Below are 25,821 nucleotides of genomic sequence, written 5' to 3' on the forward strand. Positions count from 1 at the left end.
TATACATATGTATACATATATATTTATATATATACATAAACATACATATATATACATACATATACATATATAATAGTATATATATTTATATATATGTGTACATATATATGTATATATCTCCCTCTGTATATATATATATATATATATATATATATATATATATATATATATATATATATATATATATGTATACACACACACAAACACACACACACACACACACACACACACACACACACACAGATATATATATATATATATATCTGTGTGTGTCTGTGTGTGTGTGTGTGTATTTGTATTTATATATATATATATGTATGTATGTATGTATGTATGTATGTATGTATATATGTATATATGTATACATATACATATATGTATGTTGTGTGTGTATCTTTGTATGTATATTATATATATATATATATAGACTGCCATTCATTTTCTTAACCAATTCTTCTAGTCTTTTATTGAATACCCTCTGCAATATTCAAAGCTTACAAAGGCTTCCTTGTTATTTGTTTTCACCTAGATGCTAATTAACATTTTCTTAAATTCATATAGTGCTTTCTACTCCTTATTTATCTTTTAGTGATATATATATATATATATATATCACTAAAAGATAAATAAGGAGTAGAAAGCACTATATGAATTTAAGAAAATGTTAATTAGAATTCATTCTCTATACATACATACATACATACATACATACATACATATGTACGTACATACATACATACATACATACATACATACATACATACATGCATACATACATACATACATAGACACACACATGCATCATACATATGGACATGTGTGTGTGTGTGTTAAAATCAGACATAATACAAAACTCTCCAATTGCATGCAATATTGTAAGGATGATTTATGTGAGAATGTGACTACCCCTGGCTATCACATTTCTTTTACAAGTATGCGAGACCGTTGTTTGTTTAACCAAGTACATGATCGACACATTCTATGTAATTGTGCTTTTTAACACACCATTTTTATAGGAATTTAATTCATTAGGCTATATTTGTTTTAAATTTTGTGATTTTATTTAGCTCCTTGATTTGTTATTTTAATCTGTTACTATGATACATGTATGTATACAAGAAGCCTTTAAGGACTTCTATGAAGCACTTAGAATACAACAAGGCTTTGCAACATGTATTAGTCTTCATGACTTCACTTTTGCAATGACGTAGTAGACAAGTATTTATGTTTTTTAAGTTTGTATGTTTCTATATTCATGTTATTTCTCCTCTTTTTCTATTTATCATTAATTTTAATATGTATGGATATTATATGCATATATATATATATATATATATATATATATGCATGCACATACTTATACATACTTATACATATTCTACAAATGTACACATATGTATCCATATATGTATGGATATTATATGTATACATATGCATATATGTGTATGCATATGTGTATGCATATACATATACATATGTATACATGTGATTGATATATTCTTTACTAAAATAGTATAATTATAGTTAGATGTTTATGTATTCATGTTCATCCTCTTCTTTCATTCTTTATGATTACATTGTATATATCCAATTTAATGAATTATACAAATGTGCGCATATGTATCCATATGTATGGATGTTATATGCATACATATGTATGCATATAAATATGCATATATGTGTGCATATACATATACCTATACATATGCATACATATGTATAAATGTCCTCATTTGTTATATTCTTTACTGAAATACTACAATTTCACTATAAACTGAAAATCATCAATAAAGACAGAATGATCAATAAACTCAGAATAATGCATATAAACTGAGAAGGCAGAAAAAATAGAGGATACCATCAATATAGTTAATAAACTGAGACTCATCAATAAACACTTATTACTATGGTAGGTCCAATATGTAAATCATAAAATATAAGCTCAATATATAACAATAACAACATCATGGAATTTAATAGTCATGGTAAATGACACAAATCAACATTTGATGTATCAAAGGTGACGTCTGAAATATTACAACATTGACAGTATCAAAGGTGATGTCCCAAATATTACAATATTGATAATATTTATTTTTTTAATCATATCAAAGTTTATCCTAACTCTGTCTACATGAATAGATTATACAAAATTAGTAGATGCACAAAATATGCTGCAATATTGATCAAAATGCAAAATTTAACAAACTCAATCAATTGTCCATATGGTTAGGAAAAGGAGGAGGTGTAACATAACCATGTGTAGCACTTCCGTATGGTGTAGGAGCACCTAAGGGTGAGCAAATACCCTTTTCAATTTTGGCATAAGGACTAATTCTAGTCCATTAGGTTGTCTATTTGGAGCTTGGAGTGCATTTTGTCTTCTTTTTGAAAATTCATGTTTTTGGCAAGACTTGCCCCGATGACATTGCTAGCATGTGGAGCACAACAATCGGGTATCAGAGCAACTAGGCTTACCCTATCTTGATGCCCAATGAGTATGCATCAGACAAAAGTGGAACCATCGGATATCGACATAAGTGTTTTCCACCTACCCCAATAACCCGATGAGGTTGCCAGCGGGTTGGAGCGAGTGCAGTGAGTTCGAAGTGCACCATTGCCTATCGACAAGACTAGTTTTTATGCTGCCCGATAACCTGATGGGAAAGCATACCGTTTGGAGAATGCATTCGGCTATCAACACAACATGTACTTCTATGACAAAATTCAGACCAACAAATCTGACTGAAGTACTGTTAGATTCTATTAAGAAAATTACAAATTGTAATACATTGGATTATAAGGCAATAGATGATACAATTCCTATTCTTAAATTGATTGCACCCAAGTGTCATGTAGATAATAAGGATTCTTTGAGTTAGTTAGACACATTGTCTAAATACATCACAGCCAATATACTGACTGTAGATAAAATAAATGAAGAAACAGTTAATGAGAAAATGGATAGGGAAAAAGAGAAATTCTTTGGTGAAACAATAAATAAGTGCAAGGAACATATTGAAACCCTTTTATCGACACTGAACAAAAAAATTATGGAGTTCAAGGAACTGTACAAAGACACCTGTAAGACTAATCTTTTGACAATGGATATCGATAAGGAAATCAATAAAGTGCAAAAGGAAATTGATAACATAGCTAATAATATCATTGGCTCACCTGAACCAATATCAGTTATTGAGCGAGAAATTGCTGAATTTGAAGAGAAACTTGAGAAGTTAGAGAAGGAAAAGGAAAGGTTAAAGGGAAAAGCAAAAGAGCTTAAATGTAGACTCGGTCCAAAATTGGATAACCTCATCTCTCTATGGAAAGAGATCTTTGAGGCACTTATTCCAAGGTAGAAGACACCGGAAGAACAAATGCATCATCTCACCAGTAATATTCAGAGAATAGAAGCAGGTTTGAAGGATAGCAACAGGTTTACTCAAAGTTTGAACTTGGTTTTAGCAAACTTATTCCAGATTCTAACCAATTTGTTACAAGATTCTAGCTGAAAACTACACTCATTTGATAGATTTTTGACAACCTTTTTCATTGATGTCAAAGGGGGAGTAGTAGAACTGAGAAAAATGACTTGTAGAAGAGATCATCTGCTCAGGGGGAGCACACAGTTTTGGTAAGATTTTTGGATTTCACTTTTGGGATAGATTTTTGGATTTTTCTCACGAGTGTTGCCATCAATGCCAAAGGGGGAGATTTTTGGCATTGCACACTCAAATGGTAGTTAAAGGTGATTGAAGGTGTTTTCATTGATGGCAACCTTGCAATATTATGGCACCGGCAGGTACCGACACCAACAGATAGTTCACTGGCAGTGACAATAATGTTTACCGACATCTCAGCTGACAAGATTTTGATTATTATATTTTGTATTTAATTGTAATATCTTTTTGTAAGCCGACATGACATGTTGTAATAAGACTCATATATAAGTATGAGATCTTGTAGATAATTTTGTGCGACAAAACATAGAGGATAGATATGATGGATATGTAGAGAGAATATTAAGGCAAATTTTGTAGAAGGGTTTATGGTTATTGTATGGGCTTACACCGGTACTAAATCTACCATTACAAATATTGTTTTGTAGCAGTACACTATATTGGATTTTCATAATCCATTTTATAAGTCAGTGAGACTTCCTTTGTAATTAAGCATTGAGCTTTAGGCAGTTGGTCTTCTTGCATGTGCGGGCCCCTCTTGTAAGTAATATCCATTCATTGGCCAGTGAGTGAATATTGTGGGTCACAAATCCCACCGAGGTTTTTCCCACATCGGGTTTCCTCATTAAACATCTTGTGTTATGATGTGCTTTCTATGTTGTCTTTACTATTCATATTTACTGCATTAATTCTTGTTTACTAGTACACTGTTTTGGAATGCAAAATACTTAATAAGGTCAAATATTCTGTTAACCGGTTAGATACTGATTCACCCCCCCTCTTAGTATCTTTGGGACTATCATCAATCCTAACAGAAAGGAGGTAAATGGAGACTATGTACTGACTCTCGAGAAATAAACAAAATCACCATAAGATACAAATTTCCTATCCCTAGAATTGAGGATTTAATGGATTGTCTTGGAGAAGCAAAGTATTTTACTAAGCTGGATTTAAAGAGTGGATATCACCAGATCCGGATTAAAGAAGGGGATGAATGGAAAAAAACTTTTAAGACTACAGAGGGGTTATATGAGTGGTTAGTTATGTCGTTTGGGCTTACTAATGCCCCTAGTACCTTCATGAGGTTGATGAATGAGGTGTTGAAGGACTACATAGGTATATTTGTAGTGGTATACCTTGATGATATCCTCATATTCAACAAAATAGAGGAAGATCATCTTGAACACTTGCACATTCTATTAAGGAAACTACATGACGAATAGCTGGCAATCAACATTGAAAAATATGAATTCATGAAACAAGAACTTATTTATTTGGGTTTTGTTGTATCCCAAGGCATTTTGGAAATGGATTGTAGCAAGGTGGAAGCAATACAGAGTTGGTCTACACCAAAAACTGCTACTGAGGTAAGAAGTTTCGATGGGCTTGCCCAATTTTATAGAAAGTTGATTCGAGGTTTTAGTGAAATTTGTGCTCCTATTCTTGATACAATCAAGGGTGGGTTGAAAACTAATTTTAGGTGGACTAAAGAAGCTGGCCAAGGGTTTGAGTTTCTCAAAAAGAGGATAGCTACCCAATCCATCCTAGTTTTACCAAGTTTTGATAAGTTGTTTACCCTAGAATGTGATGGCAGTCATATAGTAGTAGGAGCTATTTTGAACCAAGAGGGAAGACCAGTAGCATTCTATAGTGATACAATGAATGATGCCAAGAAGAGATACTTATCCTAAGACTTAGAATTTTATGCTTTAGTGCAAGCTCTTAGGAAGTGGAGGCATTATCTTTTGCCAAAAGAATTTGTAGTGTTTACAGATAACCAAGCCTTGAGTTTTATCAATTCTCAAGAAAATTTGAGCAATAGAAACATCAAACAGATAGAATACCTGTAGGCATACACTTTCACTATCAAGCACAAAAAGGGACAGCTGGACAAGGTAGCAGATGCCTTAAGTAGAAAAATTCTCACTATCCAAGAAATGACTTTGTAGAGCATAGGTGTGGAGATTTTCAAGGAGCTTTATAGGAAAAATGAAGACTTCTCTAAGGTATACAAGGTATGTAGTGAGTTTAATAATCATTTCAATAGCCAGTATGTAGATTACACATTGCAAAGTGGTCTTTTGTTTAAGGGATGTCATTTATGTGTGCCAAGGGGATCTATGAGGGAAAATCTCAGACAAGAAAAACATAATGGAAGTCTTAGGGGACATTTTTGGTTTGAATAAACACTTGAGTTTGTGCAAAGATTTTATTATTAGCTGAAAATGCATAAAGATATCAGGAAGTATGTTGAGTAGTGTATTGTGTGTCAGAGAGCCAAGGGTACTATTTCAAATGCTACAATATACTAACCTTTACCTATTCCCAAAAGACCATGGGAGTGCATCAGCATGGATGTTAATTTCTATGGGAATACTAATTTACTCCCCCGTCTTAATATTTTGGTCCATTCAACCATTCAAAATTGTGTTCTACAATATGGTGTTTAAAACAAGATTAGCAGGAGGAGGGGGGGTGGTGCAACATGCATAGTAGCATATGTACACGTACTATCACTACCACCTACACTAGTAGTAGCATGAGGTCTAATACCACCACTAGAGGTAGTACCTATCCAATTTTGAATATTAATGGAAGCAATATGAACTATGATATAAATTGCTAGAGCTGCTAGACATACCAATAAAACCTAGGTGACTACTAGAGACATTGATGCTAGGAATCAAGGGATCACTATAGGTCTAGTATTGACTATGTGCAATATCACTCTAGGTATGTTAATACTAGTCTGAGAACTAGTAACATTTAACTAACTACTATAGGAAGGAGCATTTACAAGTAGAAAATGACCTAACAATTAAGGATAACACCCTCGATATTACAAGAATCTACTATTAGAGATTAACATATCCCTTAGATTATTTACTATATTTCCAACATGAGGGAGAATATTTTCCCAATTTAAGAATCCTTTAAAATCTCATGGGTTCTCCTCTAATAATTGATCTGGTCAAACTAAATAGTGATTGCAGAATCATGGGCAATAGCAGGAGGAGATATTGGGAGACTATTTATAGGGGTAGTATTTTATGACCAAGGTGTAGAAGAGTCCCTAGTCATACTACCCTTAAGGGGATAATAAGAAAGGGAATCATTCGGATCTATAATGTCTATGAACATTGGATTAGGGCAAGTAAGGCTATAGTGATCAGGAGAGATACTCTATCTAGAAGTCTTCCTTACTATAGCTCCAGTGACAGTCTAGGTTGTAAATCTCATAAGAAAACTCTATAACACTCTGGCCACTCTACAATTGTGCAATATAGGAGGCTAACACAAAGTATAAACCATTTAGTTAGTGAAAATATTTCACAATTTTTTTTCTAATTTAGGAAAACTTCTTGAACACACACACAATTAAATAATTCCAAGATGCTTTCACAACGGGTTCAAAAAATGTAGAGGGAGAAAAGTTAACAACTCTAACAAGTGGATAACAACCTATTAGAAACTCACTAGTCAAACTCTCCACTTGAGATGAGTATAAATCATCAGGCTATCAATTACCTCATAGATGATACTGAATAGGTCACAAATATCTTTGAGCATCTTGTGTTATCTCTTTATCCAAGGACACACATGCAGATTGGAGATGACAACACAACACACTAGTGTCTTGTATGCAAAAAGTATAACGTTTATATAGAAAATACAAGGTGATGGATATGTGTCTCAGATAGACATTTAAGTTGATTAAATGAGTTATAGAAAGAAAAAATGACTATAATATTGATTAATAAAAGAAGATAAAAGGCAAAGAATATTTCACAATTGGTCCATGCTTGAAGCCTCTAGTGAAACAACTCTATCTCTAGTGAAACCTGTACACATGACAAAGAGAAAATGTTGGGTTTTTGTATGTTGGTCTTCCTTTGGTGTTTCCACCTCCACTAATAGCCAAGATGGATATATAGATATATAACAAAACTACATATGAAAGGAAAATATAGTGATAGATATGCTATGAATAATAAAATGGTAAATGCAGGAGGAAAGAGACTTCCCTTTCACACCTAAGGTGAAGAACTTAATAGATGAAAAATATAGACGATTTTCTCCTCAAAGCACAAAGATAATGAGAATCTAAAGCACAAAATATCAAGATGTGAAAGGGAAAAGATAGATGCAAGAGAGACAAGAGTGTTGCAGATAATGAATAGATAGTTGCTATAGCTTTCTTCAAAATCATAGAGTGCTCAAAGAGATCATCCAACCTAAAAATGGAGCTCAAAAGGGAAGTTAAACAACCTAGGCCCACAAAAAACAACATTAGTGGGTACAAACAAAGACATTACGGATCTTGCTAGTTCCAAGTGTGACTCTAAAATGACCATCTTTAGCCTATAGATTCACAGTACGCTAGCACAACATGTAGATGTCTCTACAACATGCTAGTGCTCGTGAATAAAATAGTTAACAAAGTCAGGAAAAAGCCAAGGTGAAGGTAGACTAGACAAGCTATGTGGATAAAAGGACAAAAAAGGTAAATATTTTCTCTCATCAGAATAAAGTAAAGGCACTTATATAGCATAGAAATGTAAGTGCAAAAGATTTAGGTTTAGACTAATTAGATTTTATGCATTGTTGATCTCTTTTTTTCTTTAAAATATATAATTTAATTTAGTGTAATTAGGTAGACTTTAAATGAAAGGAAGGATTATTAATCCATCATACATTATAATATAGGATTAAGTTATGTTATTGTGGGTAGAAATTGGTAAATGGCTTCTATTAATTTTATTTTTTTTCAATATACACACTTAGTGCGAAAGGTGAAAAATATTGTTATTCTAAGAATTTGTGATCTTAAGTTAGTTATGTATAGGTCTTTTAGCTCAAAAGGTTTAGGTTTGGATTAATTAATTTTTTTTATTATTGATCTCTTTATTTCTTTAAAATATATAATTTAATTTAGTCTAATTGGGTAGAATTTGTGTAGCATCGTAAATTGTACACCCTTTCTAGGGTGGTACAATTATACGCTTAGTTGAGCAACCGCCTTAGTGTGTTTGAATCTTGAATTGTAATTTCCCTTTAAGCATTTAATTAATTAATTTAATTAAATCTAAAATCATATTTCATCACTCCCCACATCATAAAATTGGGCCCTTTACCCTAAGTGTGCCCCTTTTTATTTTATTCCTCCAATAAATCATTAAATCATAAACCCTAATTATGTCTTATTTCGACCTTTAAGACCTGATTTCGCATATCAAAACATCTTGGAATCCGTTGTAACTTTGCGATTCACAATAATATCATCATATCTAATGACCTTGTGAATTTGGTGAAAATTTCATCAGACCGAGTGCAAGTTGCACTAGTCGCCGACCATTTTCTTGAAATTTCGGGAGCATAATTCTATTATATTATAATGCTTAACCCCAAGAAATTGGCTGGAAAATCAAATCCTAGGTCTGTCTAAAGACAAAATTGAGATCTAGGGTTTGATACATAAGATATCTCTTTTTTCATTTGAAGTGATATAATCTATCTAATCTAAGATATGTTTTGGCAAAAAGAGAAAGCAATCACAAGGAGTCTTCTATGTAATGAAAGAGAAGCTTATGTTGAGTCTTGGTGCAGGGGCACTGAGAAAATTTTGTTGAGTTTGTTTCTAGGATGTTGGAATCATGTTTTTATTTTTGTAATAATGCCAAGGGGTCATTGAGTGTGTGCTCAAATGTTTGTAAGGGCCATAAGAGTCTTTATTTGGCCAATGTTGGCATGTGAGCTCTTAAGGGTGCCAAGTAGAGCACTTAATAGGATAAGTTGTTTTTGGGTTAATGTAGGTTGGTTGATGTTGTTTTGAGGTTGTTAAGGTCATATGAGTCATTTGAAAATGATCAAGATTGGGTTTGAGAAATGTTGCTCACTATGCAACAAATTACCAAAGTTACAAAAGTTGCTCATAGCAACTTTGCATCATTTTCATACACCAACGGCTAGTTGGTTGATAAAATAGTTTATGAACATATGTAACTAATCCAAGGCTATTCTAAGTGTTTTAAAGACCGATGATAATCAGTTTTTGAAGATCTGAAGCAAATAGAAAAGTTTTGGTTTCCCATTTAGTGTGTTCTTCTTATTTTTTGTTGTTCTTTGCAAGTTTGTACGGCTTGTATGGATTGTTACACTGGTGTCTTACCTTCATTTTTTTTTGGAATCTTGAAGTGTTGTAGTTTTTGAATAATCTTCATTTTGTTAAAGGCGGGTTCAAGAGACCTAAAAAGCTAGGGTTTTGACAGGAAAATGTCTCCAACATAAAGTTCCATAGTAGTTATCCTCTCTAAAACCTCATGGAATGTTAGGTTGCAATATACTCTATGTTTTATTTTTGGTTTTCAGTCAGGGGAAGCCAAAACAAAGATTTGTGACCATACCCTAGGCTTGGCACATTGAGTTGGCAAACATTAGGAATCATGGGTAACAGGCCCTAATTGGGTGAGTCCGGTCAGTGGAAGTGAAGTATGATTGGATTGCAATACCATATGGAGGTATAGACCTCAAACCAACATTAGTTTGTAGAGGCAATCAAACCGATGAAGGAGTTTTAACCAATCCTTACTTTTTAGGCCTTATTAGCACTGGTAAGGGTTAGATATGTTAATGACAAAACCCACCTCTAGTTTTGAGAAATTGTATGTAAACCCCAAAAGGGTGTCTGGAATGTAAAATATTTCATAGGGTTGTTAAGGAATTTTAACTGGTAAATACAGAATACCTCGCTGACAGGACTACTGGAATTTGGTCTCCTATTAGGCCTAAAAGTGGAATTTGTTTATAAAACCCCATACCAATAAATGTAAAAGCTATTGAGGAAAAAATAGGGTTTGGAATCCTTCCAAAATTATCCATCCTTATGTGGGTAGTGTGGGGAATGAAGATCCTATGGTAGAGGGGTTGAACTCTCCAGTTGAATGTGAAAGGGAGTGGGAAAACAAGGTCTCCTAACCAGGGAAATAGAACTCGCAAAACAAAAAGTACTTATTCTAGTCTAACGACCTTGGGAAGGTCAGAGAGAGTAAGACATGTAGATCCTTGGAGGGTGCAAGGTGTAGAATCATTGGATGGTTCTTGTGTAGCTTGGAGGATATACCTAGACAAGGTAGCACAAATAGTTGAAGAGTCAACCCCCTCTACATCAAGTCTTCAACAACATTCATCAAGCATTTATCAAGTATTCATCAATTATTCATCATCAATTAGGAGCCTTGAAGATATTTAAGAATAATAGGAAATCTTGTGGCTTATATCTCTTCCTTGGGGATGGGTATGGTTTCATGTTATTTTCATGTCTTTGTATGAGCTTCAATACATCAATTTGCAAATTTACATTCATGCTTTAGATTATTTCACATATTTGATCTAGAGAATTCTCATTTACATTTACATTTACATGTATTTAGGTTTTACTCTCTAAAACGTGGCGTAACTCTAGTTTCTTATCTTTTTCATTTAGGGTCTTTCACACACAAGATTCCTACACACACTATTTTACTATGCAAATCAGCTATTTGTTGAGGTGTAAATCACCAAAATAGGGGTTTGAATAAGGAAAAACCTATATAGCCACCCAAACCCTCTATTTTTAGTTGCAAGTGCAGGTACAGGTACCTGAGAGACTTTCAAGATCAACAAAAGACACAGGGATAGTTGCAAGACTTAGATCTTCCCTAAAACCATTAGGGATAGGGGCATGGTGCCCTGGTCCTACCCATGATAGGTGGGTGGTGCCTTGTGTTAATGTATAGATAGCTTCAGTAAGATAAATGATTGAATGAGAGATAAATGAATCCTCTCATTCAATCATTATTAATATCAATTATTAAAATGAATAAACTCAAGCATTCAATTGATAAACATTCCTTTTATATTAATTGTTCATTATCATAGATTCCAAATTTGATAATCTATTCGTATTCACTGATTGACAAGTTGAATTAACCTTTGCAAATATGACTTAATGATTATCGGTTAGACTATCGATTGATATCGATATTAGTCTATGTTTGCACCGATTAAATATCGGGTGATCTATTAAACTCACACCAGTTATATCGAGTGTTAAGGATAGCGATAATATAATCATGCATCGTTTGACATACGCCGATTATATCGGGTGTTAAGATAGTGTTAATATAGCCATGTACCATTTGGCATACACCGATAATTATCGGGTGTTTGAATATGCACTGGTTGGTAAAATAAAACGCCATTATAGTGAGGGGGCATGATCAAGTGATGTCTTGATCAGCCATGTCCAAAAGACAAGGTTGGTCAAGGCATCGCTTGAGCGTACCTAGCCCACTATATATGTCAAATGAAATATGTGAGAATGGACATTGAAATTTATAAATGCTCCTCCTCTCCTGCCACATTAAAGAAGACAATTAGATTTATATAATAATTCATTAATAGAAAAAACAAAATAATAAAGTAGAATATAGCTTGCATATTGAATGTAAATTGAACATCATTTACACCTTGGTTCCTCCACTTTCAAGTGATTTTCAGCAGGGTGGTGTCTGAGAACCTTCAAATTGCAGCCTCCTATTTGCAGAAATAAGACCATACTGTAGCACTCCCATCTAGTTCAATTCGGCTTATTTTGAAACAATAGCTACACATTCAAATTCCTCCCCCTTATCTACTTTCAGCATCTCAGTTTTAGAATTGTAAGTTTCTACAATTTCAGTTTATATATGCATCATTGTTCATCTACTAGTCTAGTTGATCACCCTATTTCTCACATCTTTTCTTCATATTAAAAAAGAGGAATAGAAACCCTAAGAGATAATCCTTGGCTCTCTCTTTCTCACAAGAAGTAACCAAAGTGAGCTATCTCCCTAGGCTCTTTTGTATCCCCAATGTGCTAGCAAAAGTGGGATTAGGTCCTAGCCACCCAGTCTCGCTTTTTCCCCTCCTTATTTTGGTGAATCCGACATGAATCAAATCTTCTTTAAATCTGATTTATGTTATCATATCCAAGTTTTTTTGTTATTTCAAATTTAAATTTACTTTTACAAGTTTCAATTCCTTGCAAATTTTAAAAATTTAGAGGTCAATTTTGTTAAAACCCTAATTTGTCAATTCAAAATTGAACTTGTGGATAGCTTAATTTGGTTATTAATTTCAAAATTGATTTAGGAACAAATTTCACTCATAAATTTATTTAATAAATCAATGTTTAGAGTATTTTTACTGGTTAAAGTTGAACATTTCCTTCTATTTTACATATGTTATCATTTTAAAGAGGAAAATTATTGTCATGATGCATTCATTTCATAAATATGATAATGGATTAGCCTCCGTTGCTTCAATTTTGGCATCTCTTAAAGAGAATCCTCCTATCTATGACAAAATTTTAGTGCCTAAAAGAGTTGTTACAAACCCCTTCAAAAATCTCTCATGCTGTAAGGATGAAGATTTGAAGAGTGATCTTGACAATTCTCTTAAAATGTGCCCTTCCCATCTAGCTATCTGAAAGGAAGAGAATGATATCATAAACACTTTTCTTAGTGTTACTTTACCTTCTTTACATGATGCCTCTCTAAGTGAAAAGGTATTGATGGACATTTACTTATCTTCTCCTAAATTTGGCCTTACCAATGGGGGCATGTTAGTGCAACAAGAGGCTATGAGAACTTCTTTCAAAGATATCCTTCCTTAGCATGAATCTTTCGAGAAAGATGTTCATCTCCCTCCTAGAGAATAATTGCCTCATGAGGATCATTTTGTGCAAGAAGATGGTATTATGCTTACTTTTCCTAGTGATGGCATTTCCTCTTTTGACTTCAATAAAATTCCCACTAGAGATGATGCTTTAATGAGAAATGCTTCTCCTTGCCCTGAAGCTTGTCTTACCCATAAAGATGCCTTAGAAAAAGAGGATGGAATCATAATCAATTTCCTTAATTATCTCTCCCCTAAAGATCCTATTAAACACATTTTGAGGCAAGAGGATGATTTAAATACATGTAGTGATGCTCTCCCTCCTAAGGATTAAGAATTAATGAACAATGTTATCCCTTCTTCCAAAATTGGAAATAATAATAAGGATATATTTGTGAAAGATATTTCTAATACTTTTTTCAATGGCCTCACTATTTGGGATGAACAATTAGAAGAAGGTGTGGATTATTCTCTACCTCATGAGGGAACCCTAGCCAAAAAGTATGAAATCATGATTGATAACTCTATTGATAGCATCTCACCTTCATTGAATCCTAATCATTCTCCCTCTGAAAATAAAGCATCTCCCTCTCCTAAACTTGGTTCTACCTATAAGGATACCTTAGTTCAAGAAGAGATTGTTAACATCTCTTTCAAAGATCACCCTCTTAAAGGTGAAACATTAGAAAGTAATTTTGATCCTTATCCTAGAGAGTCTATTCTCCATGAAGATCCTTTGATGATAAAGGATGATATGACCTTTCCTACCAGTACTCTTCCTTATAAAACATCAATGCCTACTCCTAATATACCTCCTAAAATTGATCTTATCCATGATAACATTTTAGTGCGAGAAGAGAGTATCAACAATTCCTCGAACAATCTTGTCTATTCTTATTATAAAATTCATAAGGACACCTTAGATATTCCTAAAACATCTTCAATCAATTTGATACATGTGAATAGAACACCTAATAAACCCCTCTTTATAGTTCAAGGTGTTTTTCCTTCTCAAAGTTCTCAACATAAGCCTATCTTAGTGGTTCAAGGTGATTATGCTAATGATTCTTTTTGAAATCCTAAGAAGCTACCTACTATTAGTGTACAAGGAGGTTATCCTACTAAGAGCCATTATGAGTATGCTAAGAAAATCATTGAAGAGATTTATCATACGGTTTCTCATACCTACAACACAAGTAACAATAGGCAGCCTAATCCTCTTCTAGTTATCCCAACTTCACCTCCTCCCTCTCAACCTACTCTTCTACAAGCACCTCGTATATCATAGACTCTTAGTAAGGAGTATGATCTCATTGAACAAATTAAATATACTCCTACCAATATTTCTATTTGGGATTTGCTTCAAAATTCACCTACTTATCATGGGATGTTGTAACAAGATTCTTTGAAAAAATTAGATGTCCCACTTGTAGTGACACCTAATAACATGGCTTATTTGATTGATACTATAAACAAAACCATATCTAGAATTGTATTCATGCAAGATGATTTACCTTCTCATGAAATCCAACACAAATATGATCCTCTCATGATTGTGGTTATTATCAACAATAGTTCTATAAGACGAACCCTTGTGGAAAATAGATCTGGACTTAATGTTTGCAGTGTGGACTTATTGGATAAGATTAATGTGGATCATTCTCTCATTGAACATGATTCTATTTCTATTTGGGGATTTGATAATATTAATAAACAATCCTTAGGTATCATAACTTTTCCTGGTAATTTATCTACACCTATTCATGTCATGCTTGGTAATTTGACATATAACCTTCTATTAGGGATACCGTGGATTCATAGCATGCAAGCTATCCCCTAAACTTTGCATAGGAAAGTCAAGTTCATTTATGACAATAAGACATACACCTTGTTAGATGATACCAATCTTCAAGATCCATTAAAAGATGGATCTTCTTGTTCAACTACCTCCCATTCTTCTCCAAATATTCCTACTTCTCCAAATAAATCTATTTCCTTTAGTGAGCTTGTTCCTTCTAGTACTCCTAATTCTTCTACTTGAGGAATCTCCTCCCAAAGATATATTTTCTCCCAAAGGAGTGCTCTTAGATATGATGGGAGATCTCTATACTTTAACCCTACTTTTATAGGAGAGTATAGAGTATATTGCGAAGAATATAAGACTAAGAAGGAGAAATCTAAGGAGGAACCTAAAGAGAAACCCACATTGTCTAAACAACTAAGTTACCAGTTTGTGGCTACTTATAATTCAAATAATTATTCAAATCCTTCCTCTAATTTATATAGCAGTGAGACCTATGAGGTGCAACCATCTCTAGCCCTCTCCCTCCCTTTCTTCCTCTCGCCCTCTCTATCTCTTGCCTTCCTTACCCCTATATCTATCTCCCTTCTCCAATATTTCTTAATATCTCTTCGTCTCTTACTCTCTACTTTCTATTCTCCAAATTATCACCTATCCCTCAATAGATCTCTCCCTCCCTCCCTCTTTACCTCTCAATCTCTTCTTCCCTATCTTAATCTCTTCCTCCCTATCTCATTACACACCTCTACCTCTTCCTCTAGGTCTCTCACCTCTATCTTCCCAAGCTATAAGTTTCTCACCTCTATCTACGCAAGCTAAAGGTCTGTCACCTCTATATTTCTCTCCTATAGTTCTTGGCCTCCCTCTCCACATCTCTCGCTCTTTTCTTAACCCTCTCAGCCTTTGTGAACTTCTCTCTCATTTTCTTCTCTCTCCCTCACCTCTCTACCTCTCCAATCTCTAGGTTTCTTAGTTACTTCATCTCTACCTCTCCCCCTCTCTCTCTTTAGTCTTCTCTTTCTCTTTGTTCTTCTCTCTCCTTTTCCATCTCCTTCCTCTCTCTAGGTCATTGTCTCTACCTCCCCTATATAGGGTCTAGGTAATAAGGTTTAGGATAAAGGTTTTGAGGTATTGGTATATCGTTTAGGGTACATTAAGTTGAGGCATGTTGATACTTCTCTTTATCTCTCCCTTTCCTTCTCCATCTCTTTACTCTCACCTCTCTCTCAATTCAATAGGTCTCTCCCTTTCTATAATTGTCTCTATATTTCATCTCGCCTTACCCCTATCTCTCTCTAACCCTCACCCACTTTATTATTCTCTTTCCCTCTCTTATACTATGCCTCCATTGTCTAAATATTGACCTCTCCCTCGCACCCTCTCTTTACCCTCTAAATGTTTCTTTCCTTCCCCCTTCACCTCTCTACCTCTACATCTTTTCCTCATTACTCAGCTCACTTTATCCCCATTATTTTCACCCCTCTCTCTTTCCATTTAGGTATCTGACGGACCTCTTTTTCCTCTAGTTCTCTTGGCTATCTATTTGTCCTTTCTCTAGTTCTCTCCTCCCCACTTCCCCCTATCCCTTTATGAATTCTCTCCTCCACTTTTATCGCCCATCCCATCTCTCTATCTATTTGGAATTTATGTTTTAGATCACTCCCTTTTGAGGACATCACCACACAAGTCTGGATTTACCTTTTATATCCAAATTCAGAACATATCAGCTAAAAATTCATTTACCTTTTATATCCAAATTCAGACAGCTTTCCTCTTGGAACGCGACCACTGAGATTGTTGTTTTCAAGAGATCTGAAGAAAGGAGATTAAAAAACAGTAACTGGCTAAATAAACAATACTGATAATACCTTGATTCTTTCCATATGCAATTAAGTAGTTATAATAATTTGACTGTGCAGTTTGATAGAGTGACGTACAAGAACTTCAGACAGTGGAGTTGGCCAAGCGATTGTGGTATCCCTTTACTGAATTGGTTGTGTCCAAGGTGAAGGACAACGAGATTTTTTAAGTTCCCAAAGTTGATGGTATGATCCCGGAAAGCGAATTTTGAGTCAAATCCCTGTCATGCAGAAAACTTGAGTCACGCATTCCTTTAAAATAATACGCATTTAAAGTCTGTATTGTTGTTGATATAATAAGAGCTTACAATTGAGATAGGTTCTGAAGATCACCGATCCTGGGAGAGAGAGCAGCAGCCATAATGGTTGATAAACGATTCTCGTCTTCCTCAATTCTTGCCTTGCCTACCCAGTTTCAGCTTTTGCTTTTGCTTAACAATACTGGTGTAAGGATGTTTAATTTATAGGCACCATCTCGCTCAAGAATTTAATAAAAAACAACAAATAATAAATATCATGTTGAATTTGTTTATGATACCGCATTAAATAAATAAACGTAACATTATTAGTAATCTTTTGCCTCATCACAAAGTCACTTAGAAAACAGAATTAGGTATAACATTCATTTAAGGACATGCAACGGAACCTATATTAGTAATAAATAATAATGATACAAATAATTACAAATCGTTTGGGTTTAAGGATAAAGCATGATATTATTAGGGTCAAGGTTCTATAATAAAGCCTCATTTCAAAGTTAAAGTCTAATTAGGGTTATGGATTACATTAGCATAAAGGTTCAATTACAGTTAGGGCTAAGTTAGGTTTAGATTAGGGAAGTTAAACTGTCATAAGCGTTCAATTATAATTAGGGATGGAGTTCAATTAGGTTAGAAATAGGATTATGATTCAAGTACATTAGGGTTTGAGTTAAATTAGTATTAGAGTTCAATTAGGATTAGGGTTTGAGATAGATTAGGGTTAATATTATATTAGGATTAGGGTTCAATTACGATTATTGTTAAATTAGGGTTAGGGTTAAGTTTCTTGCTATAATTTGATTAGAATTACAACCCAACTATGGTTCTAGGGTTAATTTTAGGGATATGGTCCAATTATGGTTACATTAGGGTTCAAGTTGTAGTTAGGGTTTTATTCTAGGATTAGTGTTAAGTTTATGGTTAGGTTGAATAATTATTGTAAGATTAGGTTTGGGGTTAACGCTACACTACAATTATGATTACTATTGCAAGATAATGCTTGGGGTAAGGGTTAGGTTTAATTAGAATTAGTGTTAGGGTTAGGGATGTGGTTCAATTAGTCAAAGGGTTAGTATTACAGTTCATTTAAGGTTAGGGTATATTTTTTAAATAGTCATTAATTTCTCTATGATGCATTAATATAATAGTTATTAGGGTTACAATCAAATTTTCACACAACCTAGCCTTAATTAATTGAAATCTAATTGAACTGTAATACTAAAGCAAATTCTTATTTGAACCTAACCCAAAGAATATTTTTAGAATGTTAACCCTTATTATGACCTAACAACAACCCTAACCTAGCCTTAACCCTAACCGTAATATAATCATAATTAAACCCTAAAAAATACAAACCTTAAAATTAATCCTAATCATAATTAAACCCTATCTTGAATTTAAACCCTACCACTACCATAACCTTGTGCCTAAACCCAACCTAACCTTGATTATCTCCCTAACCTAAACCTAATTGAAATCTAACTCTAATTCAACCTTTACAAAACTATAAACCATGCTAACCCCTTTTGAACCGTAACACTAACTCTAACCTTAATTTAATTGTATTACTAACCCTAATCCTAATTGAAGCCTAATCTAGCCATAATTGACCCTTAACCCTAATTGAACCCTAATTGTAATTAAAATATAAGCTAAAACCTAACCCTAATTTAATTGAATAATAACCCTAATTCTAACCCTAATTGAATTATGATACAAACCCTAACTATAACCAAACCCTTACCATGTAATCGAACCCTAACCTTCATAATATCCCTAATCTAGAGCTAATTAAATCCTAAGCCTAACTAAATCTTTATGTTAACATACCATAACCCTAATTAAACCTTAACCCTAACCTTGAACTATAGTTCAAACCCCAACCCTAACTCGAAGCTTTAGAATAGCAACTTTCATTTCCATTAAAAGTCTATTAGTTGATTACTCCCCTCACCTCTCCTAATAAAGCGAGTTAGTACTCTTGTATTGCATTATAATTAAATAAGGATAGTCCTTGTATTGCATTATAATTCTATTAATGACACTTATTCACATCATTTTTTAGAATATGAAAACACCATGATGTTTCTTATTTTAGACTAGGTTTATTTCTTGGAATGAAGTTTACAAAAATTATTGGTTAGTCCATGAAATTAACCTAAAATATTCAACAATCCATAAATATTCCAAATTTTATCCTCACACTAATCAAAAACTTAATTTAATAAAAAAACCCAAAATGTTAAACAATAAATTTTTTTAATGTAAATGTAATAATCCCATACAACTCAAGAACTTATTGAACAATCCATAAATATTCAAAATTTTATCTGCACACTAATCAAAAAATTAATTTAATAAAAAATCCCAAAATGTTAAACAATAAATTTTTTTTAATGTAAATGTAATAATCCCATACAACTCAAGAACTCACATAATAACAAATCACTTTACATTCTATATGACAATTATGTCAATATCAGATATAAAACTAGCTACATTTACTTTAAATTTGAATTCATATCTGATAATTCAAAACACTAAATTTAGTTATTCTATACATCAAAATTATTTAAAGTTTTTTTCCCCTGTTTACAGTACTGGACAATTGAGTTCCCCGAAATTGTATTTAATCTTTATAAATAATAATTGTTTCTCAAGAAGAACAATAATAAATTGCATTGCGCATAATATAACTTCCAGATTTAGATTTAACCAAATGTAATTTATGGAAAAATCATATACATTTTTCCTCACATTTTTTATTTATTTGAGGTTCCAAATCCAAACACAGTAGCAACTGAATCGCAATCTGTAATACACTTGGATTGAACCGCATCTGTATTCTAAGGGATTAAACTTCTCCTTGGACACTCCTTTTTTACGACATCACCACACAAGTCTGGATTCCCCTGGAAACTGCACCCATCAACATAACAGAAGCACGGTTATCAGTCAAAACGAAACAAAAATAGAAAAGCAATTGAAATATGAACATACCAGCTAAATATTCATTTACCTTTTATATCCAAATTCAGACAGCTTTCCGACAGTTGGAACGCGACCACTGAGTTTGTTGAATTCAAGAGATCTGAAGAAAGGAAATTAAAAAAACAGTCATTGGCTAAATAAACAATACTTATGATACCTTGATTCTTTCCATATGCAATTGAGTAGTTATAATAATTTGACTCCGCAGTTTTATAGAGTAGCGTACAAGAACTTCAGACGGGAGAGTTGGCCAAGCGATTGTGGTATCCCTTTACTGAATTGATTGTGTCAAAGGTGAAGGACAACGAGATTTTTTAAGTTCCCCAATGTTGATGGTAAGATCCCGAAAAGCGAATTTTGAGTCAAATCCCTGTCATGCAGAAAACTTGAGTCACGCATTCCTTTAAAATAATACGCATATAAGTATGGATTGTTGTTGATATAATAAGAGCTTACAATTGATATAGGTTCTGAAGATCACCGATCCTGGGAGAGAGAGCCCCGGAAAGATTTTTGAGTGCCAAATGCCTGTCAAATTTATTCGCATTAAATAAATAAGAGAATTTAATAGGGTGGGAAAGAACGGAAGAGGAAGAGAGAGACTTACACGGTGTAGACATGGCCGTGGGCATCACAGAAGACATACTTCCATTTGCAAGGATTGGGCGAGGAGGGATTCCAAGTTTGCAGAGCATTTGAAGGGTCCTCTAATATCATCTTCTTCACATCAATCAGCGCATCTACTTCATGATTGGCAGTTGATGGAGTAGACAGCAGGCTACAGATAACAATAACTATGCACAACATGGATGCAGATGCAGTAGCCATAATGATTAATAAACGATTCTCTTCTTCCTCAATTCTTGCCTTGCCTACCCAGTTCCAGCTTTTGCTTTTGCTGAGCAATACTGGTGCAAGGATGTTTAATTTATAGAAACCATTTCTCTTACAGAATTTAATAAAAAATAACAAATAATAAATATCATGTTATATGTTGTTATGACACTGCATTAAATAAATAAACGTAACATTATTAGTAATCTTTTGCCTCATCACAAAGTCACTTAGAAAACAGAGTTAGGTATAACATTCATTTAAGGAAATGGCTATCCATTTACAGTGGGAAGGGTCTATAAACATGAGATACAACGGAACCGATACTAGCATATATACCTTAAAATTTAATTTAATATATATAAAGTACGCCGAGAGATATCCTTCTCGAGGCGCCTATTTGACTTTAGGATGTAAAATTGATAAAAAATAGGCACCTCGAGAAGGATATCTCTTGTCGGCAGTGGCATGCGCAACATAGAAAACATAAAATAAATCAATATATAATTATATAATATATTTTTCTTAAAATACATTATATTATAATATTATTATATTATTACATAGAGATATATGAAATTTTATAAATCTATTTAGACTATTTTCAATAATATATATGTGTTGCAAGATCAAAGCAAATACTAAAATCTAAGAGATATTAAACTTTATTTAATGGCAAGTATTATGGTTATGGTTAGTGTTAGGGTTAAGGTTAGTGCTATGGTCGAGGATAATGTTTACATCATGGTTCAGGTTAGGGTTATGATAATGGTTAGGGTTAACATCAACGTCAAGATTTGGTTTTGGTTTAGGATTATGGTTAGCATTAGGGTTATGGTTATGGTTTAATATTAGGGTTAAATTTATGGTTAGGGTAAGGGTTTAGTGTTAGGGTTACAATTATATTTAGGGTTTACATCAAAGGTAGGGTTAGGGTAAGCATAATTACAGTTAGGGTTAGAGTTAGAATTATAATTGGGAGTATGGCTAGGATTAGGAATTGATTTATGGTTATGTTTTGGATCAGAATTAAGGTTAGTATTATGGTCAAGGTTAAGGTTTACATCATGGTTAGGGTTTAAGGTTAGGATTATGATAATGGTTAGGGTGTATGTCATGGTTAGGGTTAGCATCAAAGTTAGAGTTTGGTTTTTATTTAGGATTATGGTTATGGTTAGGGTTTACAAATATAATTAGGGGTAGGGTTTACAAATATAATTAGGGTTAGGGTTTAGTGTTAAGGTTAAGTTTATGGTTAGGGTATAGTGTAAGGGTTACATTTACATTTAGGGTTTATATCAAGGTTAGGGTTATAATTAGGGTTATGGTTCAATTATATTAAGGTTAGGGTTGAATTAGTATTAAATTTCAATTAGGATTAGGGTTTAGGCTTCATTAAGGTTAGGAATAGATTAGGATTAAAGTTCAATTTGGATTAGGGTTAAGTTTAGGGCAGGATTATTGCTATGGATAGGATTTAGGATTATGGTTAGGTTGGTGTTATGGTTAGGGTTAGGGCAAGGCTTATGATTAAGGTTATGGTTTGAGGTTATGGTTATATTTATTGTTTACATCATGGTTGGGGTTAAGGTTAGGTTTAGGATTATGGTTAGGGTCATAGTTAGGATTATGGATAGGGTTAGGGTTTACATAATAGCTAGTGTTAGGGTTAAGGTAAGGATTAGGGTTAGGGTTAGAGTCATGATTAACATCATGGTTAGGGTTAGGTTTATGCCTATGGTTAGGATGAGGATTATAGTTGGGGTTAGGGTTTAAGATTAAGATTAGGGTTAGGGTTTAAGGTTAGGATTATGATTATGGATAGGATTTACTCTTAGGATTAGGGATAGGTTTCTAGTTAGGGTTAGGGTTATATTTAGGGTTAGGTTTTAGAGTAAGGGATCATAAGGATTATTGTTAGGGTTAGGGTTTATGGTTATGGTTAGGTTAGGTTAGGGTCTAGAGTTATGGTTAGGCCTATGGTTAGGGTTATGGTTTACATCATGGTTGGTGTTGGAGTTAGGATTAGGTTTATGGTTAGGCATAGGGTTACAATTATGGTTAGGATTATGGCTAGGGTTAGGGTTTACATCATGGTTAGGGTTAGGGTTAAGGGTTAGTGTTAATATTAATGTTAGTGTTTATATCATGCTTATGGTTAGGGTTAGCATTATTGCTTGGGTTATGGTTTATGGTTTCAGTTATAGTTAGGTTTGAGGTTATAATTATGCCTATGGCTATGGTTAGGGTTACGATTTACATCATGGTTAGGATTAGGATTTACATCATGGTTAGAATTATGGATAGGCTTAGGGTATACATAATGGTTAGGTTTAGGTTTAGGGTTGTTTTTAGGGAAATAGCTATCCAACCCTTAGGATGCACCAAGATATTAACATCCTTCATATATTATTAATACATTGTAATAGATGATTGGTGCATCCTAAGGTTTGTAGAGTCATTCCCTATTTTTAGGGTTAGGGTTTAGGCTTATGATTAGGTTAGGTTAGGGTTAGGGATATTATTAGGGTAATGGTTTAGAGTTGTAGTTAGGACTATGGTAAAAGTTATGGTTTACATCATAATTTGGGTTAGGGTCAGGGTTAACATTAGTATTATAGCTAGGGTTATTATTTACATCATTGTTAGGATTAGGGTTAAAGGTTAGTGTTAAGATTAATGTTAGTTCTTACATCATGGTTAGGGTTAGGTTTCTAGTGTTAGCATTATGGTTAGGATTTACACCATGATTAGAGTTATTGTTAGGACTATGGATAGGGTAGGGCCTAGGATTAGGGCTAGGTTTAGGGTTCAAAACATGGTTAGGGTTAGGGTTATGGTTTGGGATAGGGTTTAGGATTAGGATTAGTATGATAGTTACAATTTACATCATTGTTAGGATCAAGGTTAGTTTAGGGTTTGGGTTATGGTTAGGTTTAAGGTTATAATTTTATGGTTATTCTTGGCATTAGGATTTACATATGATTAGGGTTAGGGTTAGGGTTATAATTATAATTAATTTAAGGTTTAATTATGGTTAGAGTTAGAAGTCTATAATTAGTATTTAATTAGGGCTAGGGTTTAAGGATAAAGCGTGGTATGAGGGTTAGGATTGTATAATAAAGTTGGATTTTAAGGTCGAAGTTATGGTTTAATTAGGGTTAGGGTTAAGATAAGGCATGGTAAGGGTGAGGGTTAGTATTAAATTAGGATTAGGATTCAATAAGGGTTAGGGTTAATGCATTAGGTTTAGTTTAAGGTTGAAGTTGTAGGTAGGGTCTATTTCTATGGTTATAGTTAACTTTAGGGTTAGGTTAGGGTTAGCATTCAACTATAGGGATTAGAGCTAAGAATTATGGTTACAGTTAATCGGAGTCAGTGTTCAATTATGATTAGGGTTTGATTATGGTAAGGGTTAGATTAAAATTAGAGTTCAATTATGATTAGTCTAATTAGGGTTAGGATTAAGTTTAGGCTGGGATTTAGTTATGGTTAGATTAGTGTTCAAGTTGTAGTTAGGGCTTAATTATAGGGTTAAAATTAAATTTAAGGTTAGGTCATGGTTAGGTTTCAATTATTGTTAGATTAATGTTGAAGTTTAGGATTACTTTATGGTCTAGGCTTCAATTAGGACTAGATTAGGAAAATTGTCAAGGTTAGGGTTTGATTATGGTAAGGTTTTAATTACAGTTAGGGTTCATATAAGAGTTCAATTAAGGTTAGAATTATCTTTGCGATTCAATTACATTAGGGTTACAGTTAAATTAGGATTAAAAAGTTTAATTAGGGTTAAGGTTTGGGCTAGAATTCAATTAGTATTAGGGTTCAATAAGTGTTAGAGTTTCGATTAGGTCAAGGTTTGATTAGGGTTAGATTAAGCTTGAAGTTGTACTTAGGGTTTAATTATATAGTTATAGTTATGCTTAGGATTAGGTAATGATTGCAATTCAATTGTATGGTTATATTTAAGTTTATGGTTAGGATATGGTTTAGGGTTCAATAAAGTCTAGATTAAGGATATTGTCAACGTTAGTGTTTGATTATGGTAAAATTTTAAATATAGTTAGGGTTTATATTGTAGTTTAATTAGGATTATAATTAGGCTTATGATTCAATAACATTAGGGTTATGATTCATATTATATTTCAATTAGGGTTAGAGTTAGGCCTATGATTGAATAACTTTAGGTTTAAGGATTATGGTTAGACATAGGGTTTAAGGTTTTGTTTAGGATTATGGCTAGGATTAGGGTTTATATCATGGTTAGGGTTAGCATCAAGGGTTAGGATTGTGATTAGGGTTAGGTTTTAGGATTAGGATTATCATTACGGTTAAGTTCTAGGGTTACAACTAAGGATTATTGTTAGGGTTATGGTTCAATTAATGTTAGGATTAGGGTTAGGATTATGATTACGTTTATGATTAAGGTTTATATTTTTTGTTAAGATTAGGACTATGGTTATGGTTTACATCATGGTTAAGGTTACGGTTAAGATATATATCATGATTAGAATTACGATTATTATCATTTTATTATTAAATATTAAAAATAAATCTTCATTATTATATACTTTTCTTATGAATTAGTTTTTATTGGTTAAATACTTTTATGACCTGATATTGTTAAATTTAATTTAATATCTTTTTGCTACTGTCATTTGTACAGAATGGTGATATGCACATAATATAAATTGAACATT

The 25,821-nt window shown here is 33.3% G+C and overlaps 1 protein-coding gene across 1 annotated transcript; it reads right to left on the reverse strand.

Annotated features, from left to right (window-relative positions):
- Window positions 1-20,142: 20,142 nt before the first annotated feature.
- On the reverse strand, window positions 20,143-21,115 carry LOC131046130 (LRR receptor kinase BAK1-like). Its single transcript, XM_059208518.1, has 4 exons — window positions 20,895-21,115; window positions 20,744-20,815; window positions 20,316-20,387; window positions 20,143-20,215 (listed from the first exon to the last, which is right to left on the reverse strand). Exons 1-4 carry the CDS (start codon window positions 21,113-21,115, stop codon window positions 20,143-20,145), a joined length of 438 nt encoding a protein of 145 aa, XP_059064501.1.
- Window positions 21,116-25,821: the final 4,706 nt, after the last annotated feature.

This window comes from Cryptomeria japonica, chromosome 7 (assembly GCF_030272615.1).
Source record: "Cryptomeria japonica chromosome 7, Sugi_1.0, whole genome shotgun sequence".
NCBI classification, from domain to species: Eukaryota; Viridiplantae; Streptophyta; class Pinopsida; order Cupressales; family Cupressaceae; genus Cryptomeria; species Cryptomeria japonica.

Excerpts from the sequence above, each read along its gene's own strand:
- LOC131046130 (XM_059208518.1), bottom strand. The coding sequence starts at position 21,115 with ATGGCTACTGCATCTGCATCCATGTTGTGCATAGTTATTGTTATCTGT. Across the intron at positions 20,388-20,743 it reads CTTCAGAACCTATATCAATT|ATCTCTTGAATTCAACAAAC; the intron begins GTAAGCTCTTAT and ends TCCTTTCTTCAG. Across the intron at positions 20,216-20,315 it reads TCTGAATTTGGATATAAAAG|TTTCCAGGGGAATCCAGACT; the intron begins GTAAATGAATAT and ends TGATGGGTGCAG.